This window comes from Salminus brasiliensis, chromosome 21 (assembly GCF_030463535.1).
Source record: "Salminus brasiliensis chromosome 21, fSalBra1.hap2, whole genome shotgun sequence".
Classification (NCBI taxonomy): Eukaryota; Metazoa; Chordata; class Actinopteri; order Characiformes; family Bryconidae; genus Salminus; species Salminus brasiliensis.
Window position 1 is genome coordinate 3,393,383 of NC_132898.1, and position 8,392 is coordinate 3,401,774.

The window sequence follows — 8,392 nt, forward strand, 5'->3', positions numbered from 1 at the left end:
GATAAGCAGGGTTCTCTTTGCACACCTCCAGTGAAAATTCAGCATGACCAAGACAGAGTGTGTCCTAACTCCTTCACATGACTGTAATAATGAGGAACCGATTAGCGAATTCAGCTAGCGTTGCGAAACGTTTGATTTGTGGGCAGGGCTTTGTTGAGAGAGAGAGCATTAGTCAGTAAGAGTAAACAGTTTAATGGTCAGCCCGGTCAGGCTTTGTGCTCTGAGATTTACTCATATTATGGCTTTAAATGTAGCAATCGATTGTTCCTTCTGCTTTTTGGGGACCAATTCCCCCCTCATACTTCCCGTTATCAGGGTTTGAGTAATTCCTGTTTGTTTTACCTTGCATATTTTAATGCTTATTATGAGGGATTTGACCAGAAATGTGTATTTATGCACACACACACACACATGCACACCTTCATGCCATCCTCATTCAGTTTTCACCACCATGACATCAGAGACACGAGCTAACACATGGGGTGACACATGGATTTGCATGCTGCATGTACCTTGCACCCGCGGTATCTCTCCTAGTCAACCTATACAAAGCCAGCAGCGCTCAGCACACTGAATCATGCCATTGTGCCTGATTTGCCTGAGTGTGAGGCTGTGAGTGCAGTTACGTAACATAACTAAACAGGCTCTTTCCTCCATTTAGGCGCTGATAATTTCTATGATGCAGTTGAGGACATGATTGGCTACAGACCAAATCCCTGGATGAAGTGGTGCTGGACTGTAATCACGCCTTTTCTTTGTGTGGTGGGTTTTATTATTATTTATTTATTTATTTATTTATTTATTTTTTCACCTTGATTTCGAGTTCTCCTAAAGAGGCCGGCTCCCAAACCCCAGGCCTTCTCAACTGGAGATCACCTGTGATTTCGACAGTACATTTCAGTTGCGTTACACAATAGCTCAAAAGACCCCCGTCGTCCAGCTCCTCCAGCTCCAGCCGCGGAACTGCAGCACTGGTGCAGCACTTTTTTTCCCCGCTGTGGATTTGCTGTGAAAATCCTGCTTGCTGCCCGCTGTAGTGCTAAGGTCCAGATGGAGTGACCATCTGCCTGCTAGCAAGGATGAATGGGGAGCTGAGGATGGGCATAGGATTAGTTTCTGTGAGAGCAGGAATGCACTTTTTTTTCACCCTGAAAGAGCGTGACGAGACCCCCCCCCCCCCCCCCCCCCAAAAAAAAAAAAAAGTCACTTGTTTGTTCATACAATCCCTTTTTCCAGCTTTTAAAGGTCAAAATAGCCCTTTATCTGTCCCAAAGGCTAAACTCCTCTTCTTTCTCACATATATCTTGCAGTTGAATAGCGTCCAGACTGCTCCCCCCTGGCCACTGATTTCCAGCCTGATCTCTATAGGCTGAACCACATCCCCATTGGCTTCTCTGTTATCACTTTATTAGGTCTCTTTTAGGGCTGTATTTTTCGAAACCTGCATAATTCAGTCCTTAATCAGAGTGGGGAGGTTTGGCGTGGTTCATTGTAGAGAGGTAGAACGATCTGGATATCTTTACAGAGGTGGGACCACATAGCAAACAATCTCTGGCCTGAACATTATCTCATGATGTGGCTTTTAGAGGCATTAAACCTTTCAGACCAGGAGTTTTCTGTTATTACACCACAGACCTGAATGGAACCCAATTAGAACCCAAAAGAACCTTCCATATAATGGAAGTGGAGACCACCCAAGCTACAATAAGCCCATAGCCATATCATCAGCAGTTTTGGCATAGTGACCTACACCCCTATAGTATGTTTGACCCTCTATGTTCTGCTGTCTTCTCCAGGGATGTTTCATCTTCTCCTTGGTCAAGTACAAGCCTCTGACATACAACAAAGTGTACGAGTACCCTGACTGGTCCATTGGAGTCGGCTGGACCCTTGCCCTGGCCTCCATGATTTGCATACCGATGGTGGTTGTGATAAAGATCATCCAGTCTGATGGGCCTCTCATTGAGGTAAGCGTTACCATGTCATAAAGTCAGATACTGCCAGCAAACGCCATTACACTATCCGCTGGACTTCTTTATTTGCTTGGCGTGTTTTAAATAGTAGGGCAGATGTTGGTATATGGTGGCCCTTCCGCTAAAGGAATTTGCATAGTCTGCCTGGCTCAACTGCCACGATTAGTATTTTATGCAAATCGGTTCTCTACCATTCCATGTTGTTAGGAAAAACATCCAGCCTCTTCAGTTCCTCCCCGCACACCACTCCTTTCTTTTGGACCTATGAATTTCGCATGGGTTAAGGACCAACATCAACCGTAGCCTGATATAGCATAGCGTTCCCAACGGGATGGTGGGGCCGCCTACTAATTGTGCTATGCTTGTAAAGTGTGTGGTTTAAAAGGTGCATGGGTGCAGTCTAGAAAAGATGCAGGTTCAGGTGTGAAGAGGTTAATAAATGAAGTTTGGTTCCATCAGATTATTCCACTTGGTCGTTTTTGGGAACCCTCATCAGTGCCACAGAAACCATTCGGAAAATTCAGAAGGGAGTTCTGAGGGCTAAAATAGTGGTATCCCTACAGTACATTGTTGTTAAGCATGCATTCAAGCTCTGGGCCTTCTCATGCCTGGCTCAATTCCATTTTTCCATCGTACTGTTCACCCCTCATGAATGTCATTTCCAGCCAAAGCAGTTAGTCCATCATTATTCACGAGAGGAGGAGATTAAAAAGGTAAAATCAGAGGAAAACATATGAAGTCTTCAAAACTAAACTTCAAACACACAACACCCCAGCTCCACTCTTGCCTCAGACCTGAGAACATCCCCAGGTGTTCATGTCCACCGTGAGAAGATGACTGTGTGCTGTGGATGTGCACTGAGCTGATTAGTCAGGTCTTACTGAGAAAATCAGACAGACCAATGAACAATGGACCGACCACCCCAGAGTTCAGACCTCAACATCATTGAGGGCTTGAGTCTGGAGAGAAGCAGAACTGAAACACTCCTGAGTGCTGTGGTATGAGTGGGAGGAGCTAAACGGTGGTAGGCTGAGTAGGCGGGGACATCAGAGAAACAGGAAATTAGTTTTTTTAAATATTATGTGGGCGATATGGAATAGGGGAGTGAACACGAGTGAATTTCATTAATTTTACATGACAAGAGCCCTTTAATGACTATTTTGACTGGACAGTATGTGAATGAAGGGTGGTCAGTGAGTGCTGCAGATACATAAACTGTACATTTAGGCTGATATGGCAGTTTCTTGCATAACACGCTTTACTGGGCAGGATAGGTCCTATTTGCGCTTGAAGCCTGCCGTAAACGGCTTAGCCCATCTGGACGTCTGTCATTATCTAACATATCCAACCCCTTGAATCTTTTATTTATTTATTTATTTATTTTATTGCAGAGGATTAAGGCGGTGGCAGCCCCGGTGCGAGGCGGTGCGAGTTCGTGCCCCCAAGAGTACCGTACGAAGAACCCTGAGCTGGCACATCCTCTGGACCCCAACGGGAACAATGGCTTGATCAAGCCCACCCACACTATTGTAGAAACCATGATGTGAGCGCTCTCTATGAGAGAATTCAATATGCTTTCCATTTTATATATATATATACATATATATATATATATATATATATATATATATATATATATATATATATATATATATAAAAAAATAAGAAATATATATATACATATATATATATATAGTAGTAGGACCAGGTTTACATATCTCCCTATCTGCACTAGGAGTCCTTTTTTGTTTTCTACAGAAGAAGTTACATTTGTTTTTATCTGTCTCTGCTTTTAATATATTTTTATCATAATGTTGTTATTATATTACTATTATTAATATTTTATTATTGTTGTTGCTGTAATTAGAGGGACATTTAATTTGATCTCAAATCACACAACAATTTTTCTTTTCTTTTTGTTTTCTGTAAATAATGGCATTTAAGTGATCTGTGTTTTTAATGGAGTGGACACAAAAGAACCAAGGCGACCCATGGAAAAAAAATCAAGTGTTTATGGTTAAGTGTTTAAAATAGTAGTGTACCCTGAGAAAACGCCAGCGTCATCCTCACTGACAGTATTGCAGTTGTTTTTGTGGATGTGACCCTGTGTGAAAACAGACGTTCGTACATCGCTGTAGCCGTTCGCTGTGTTGAAGTCGTGCTTCTTTCGTTGTTTGCGTCGACGCCGAGTCCAGAGCTTCTAGACTAAAGCATTACGTTAACAGTCGCACCGAGGACACTACGACTCGCTTTTCAGGTGCTTTTCAAGCCTGACACGCTAAAACCATCGCCGCACTTAATGCAAGCGAGTCAACCAGCATCTTCACCTTCGACTTTTAAAAGCACAAGTGGTCACACTAATTCTTGCCATCACTAAAGTTCTCGAGTCAGTAAAGTAAAGAAGCTGGAAGAACCACTAAAAACACACGGGAACACTTTACTGAAGGCCAGCATTTTTAAGACTACAGGACGCAACTGACTTGAACCTGCTTATTAAGAATCTCGAATCTCACTGGTTATATCCCCGGTGCGTGCTGCTTTGCCATCAGCAGCCGGAGTCAGAGAGGGCACAATTGGCCTTGCTCTCTCAGAGGTGGGTTGATGGCAAATCCTCCCCACATTACTAGTAGTGTAATGTTGGCCAGCCCGGGTGTCTGTTAGCTGCTGGATCAGAGCTGGGGAGCTGTGCGTTTTCTAGCGATGTTGTGTTTTAGCGGCGGTTGGAGAGGCTGTGGTAAAATTAGAAAAAACAACAACCCAATTTTACAGGAGAAGGAAAAAAGCGTTGCAACTTTCAATGGAGGTCAATGTAAAAAGACTTTGTCCCAGGTCATTTTGGAGCATTTCTATTGGTCCGTTCATCGTAAAATTCTGATAGAATATAATTTGGCGCGACAGCAAAGCTTTTACGTGACAATTAAAAACGAAAATGCTGGCCGCAAAGGCTGCATGTGTTTATTTGGCAACGAGCGCTTTCCTCAACATATTATCCTTAACCTGTAAACCTGTAGAAACGCCGTACAACGTCTAAACCGTCAATGTCACAATTTTTTTTATGTAGGCTTATGAAAGCTGCCCTTCAGCACAGTCCCACAGAATATACAGCCGACTGCGCGGTATCCGAAAGTCAGAGGACTTGCAGATCGATGTAACAGATCCACTCCTACCCGCCTTTCAACACTCCTCCAACACCTCCTAATCACCATCCACTGCACAATTCGTATTAACCAGCTTCAGCAGAATGTATATCCGCTTCACACCGGCCAATCAGATTACTCCACAAATGAAATTGATGATATAAGCTTAGGCTTTGTGTTTCGCCACTAGGCACGTTCTGATCCTGGAGTGTTGAAATGTGAAATTGATTTCGCCCCCTAATCGTTAAACTACACCCATTTAAAAATTGAAAGTATATAAATATATATATATATATATTTCTATATCTCTATATTTTTTTATTATTGTGTCAAATCCAGCGCATTGTTTCATTCTTTTGTTTTCACATTTATCACATTTGCCTTTTGTATTCAGCATATTAAGACTGTATATGACTTCTGTCAGCAGTTATTATTATTATTATTATTTTTTCATAGGACAGAATCTCATCTACAACTGTTAACTGCAAGAAAGCTTGCTGCAAATTGTAATGTGCAATACTTTGTAGAGCTAGTCGCGTTGTTCCTGTCTTTTAGAGTGATGGTACTAACAGCACATCAGGGGGCCAATTTATCACACGCCACGTTACTCCAGCTCCTACAGTTAAGGTGCTGCAAGCGGCTCTTTGAGTGACGCCATGGAAGAACCTCATTTTGGTTCCATGAAGAACCATTTTTGTAGTAAGGGGAACCTGTCAACTTCACATTGACTTTAAACCCTCTAAAGGTTCTTCACCCTCGGCTCTTTTACAAAAATACTTCTCTACGGAACCCCCAAATGGTTCTTCTTCTCTGGCATCACCGAAAGAACCCTTTGTACTCACCATGACAAAAAGTCAATCTAGAACCCCAAAAAATGATGGTGCTACAAATGGTTCTTTTAACAATCCCATAGTAGAACCACTTTTGGTTCCTTAAAGAACCATGATTGCAGTGGGAAGAACCTGTCAACTTCACATTGACTTTAAACCTTCTGAAAGTTCTTCAATCTACTTTTCTACGGAGCCCAAAGCGGTTCTTCTTCTCTGGCATCACTAAAAGAACCCTTTTTACTCACCGTGACAAAAATCTAGAACCCGTTTGAACTGTTTTTAATGAGAAGCTAAGACTGAAGCTGCAGTGATGAGCAGCTCCTGCTGCTGTAGTGACTTAACTTCAGCCTCCAAGGAGATCCTGCAGCTGAACACAACGGCTTCACCTGAAGGTTCATCTTAACCACGAGCTCAGTCCTTCAGTGGTGCTTCTTCAAACATATTCAGGTTCTAAATCCAATCATATGACCCACTGCAGACACCAAGAGGCCCTATAGTTCCCCAGTACAGAGCTGAACGACCAGTCTCAGGGTAGGATAGTGACGCAGACCCATGGAAACAGGAGATAGGGCTGATTTCCAGCGTTTAGAGCACCTTTTTAGACCTCTGTGTTTTTTTTTTTGCTTTTGTTCATTTTTAAGATTGACGAAGGGGTCGATGTTTTTTAATTGTTTTAATCCAGAAGATAACTTTAAAATAAATAAATAAATAAATAAATAATGTTTTACTTTTTATTTTTAATTCCTGAGGATAACCTGTAAGCAACAATGATGAAAACACACAGAGAAATGTATTTAAGAAGATTTTGCAGTACCTAAACCATTTTTCTAAAAAAACATTTCTTAATAAACATTTATTTTGGAAAAAAAAAAGCCTTCTGCTTTTGCTGAACTTTGCCAGCACCGATAGCTCCTCCTGTATGCTTGTGTTCAGACTGTGCTTCAGTTCCGTCTGTGCTCTTTGTGCTCTCGAGGAGCGGCCAGCAGCACACACCGTCCCTTTAAAATGACCTTAACAACAATGCTGGTCGTCAGCCAGGTTTTTTTTTTTTTTTTTTTCCTTAACACACGCATGGCTTCTTAAAATACACCACCAGAAGTGGAGGCTTAGGCAGTGGAAAACTGGGCATGGATAAAGAAGGAGAGCGAGAGAGAGAGAAAAGAGAGAGGGAGGATAAATATAAATGTGCATCTCGATTCTATTCAGGAGGTCACAGGGGTCAGGGAGCTTGGAACAGCTGAGCCAAAAAGGCCTGGCTGCTTTATGCCCAGCAGCTGGTGCTGGGGCGAGCGCGATCATTAAGGAGGAAACGGATAGCACCCGGGGGATACGAAATCTGGAGGGTTTGCAAACTGTCCAGTAGAACATGGAAAAATCCACGCAAACTTCCCAGGCTTGACTTTCAGAAGGAAGAGAGATTTCATTCTCAGGACAGAAGCGAGTCATGATGGGCTAGATTCCCACTGGAGACGGACGATATGGTGTCCGCAGTGAAAGCTGTCGCTATAAATATCCCCTTTTTCGTGCAGCGCGAGGCCATGGTAATCATAACCATCCTCTCGGCCCCCGTTGTTCCTCATTTGATTGGGTTTGGGTTTCACGTCACCACAGGCCTAAAAAAACACCAGTGGTCTCTTGAAGACATGGGAAACGTCTTGATCTGGACCCCAGTCAGGTTTAGAAACCTGCTCTGAGCAGTAACGCTTCTTGGCTGGCCTGGACGTAGGGGCTACTACAGGACCTTTACATTCTGTGGAGGTTCTGTGAAAGTTCTACAGGTTCTCGTCAATATATCTGAATATCTGTTTAAGGCAGAGACGCTCTGGTCAACAGACATCAGCACTGGCCAGCCGTGTCGTCCTCGCCAGAAAGCAGTGCGAGATACTGAGCAGAGTGGAGTGAGAGTCTAGCCTCCCCCAGCTGTGTCGTGGAAGTTTGAGTGATGAGGGAACTCAGATAAAGCGTAATTGACTTGCATTAAATAATCAATACTCCACAACGATCGCATCCTGGGCTCGTCTGCTCGGCCTTGAGTTCAGTCAGTCATACTGTATCTACTGTTCCTGCTACTTTTTCAGTGTCAGTGTTTTCTTGCTTTCTTGATTATTTACAACTACATGTTTTATTATTTGTAGTGAGAAAATAATAATAATAAAAAATATATATTTTAGGATGTGCTTTGATAGATGATATTTGTAATTTGGCAATTTTGTGATGAAAAAAAAATATTAAAAAGGATTTTTAAATACAACTCTGCTTTGGTTTGGTTTATTTCATGTAATTATTTAAAAAAAAAAAAAAAAAAAAAAGCTGTAAGCAGCAGTAAGGTCAGCATGTGGGAATTGACCTTGATATTGAATGATGATCTACTAGGGCTTTGAATGAACCAGTTCATGGAATAACGATAATAAACAAAAATGACGGAAATTACCGCCAAAAAGGGAGTTCGTCA

General features: G+C 42.4%; 1 protein-coding gene across 2 annotated transcripts in view; it reads left to right on the top strand.

Annotated features, from left to right (window-relative positions):
• The window catches only part of slc6a6b (solute carrier family 6 member 6b), a 30,867-nt gene extending 22,676 nt beyond the window's left edge, over positions 1-8,191 (top strand). For both annotated transcript variants that reach the window (XM_072665907.1, XM_072665906.1), the window contains exons 12-14: positions 662-762; positions 1,797-1,967; positions 3,365-8,191. In XM_072665907.1, coding sequence (XP_072522008.1) covers positions 662-762; positions 1,797-1,967; positions 3,365-3,520 — 428 coding nt within the window. In that variant the 3' untranslated portion in view covers positions 3,521-8,191. The remainder of the gene's footprint in view (positions 1-661; positions 763-1,796; positions 1,968-3,364) is intronic.
• Positions 8,192-8,392: the final 201 nt, after the last annotated feature.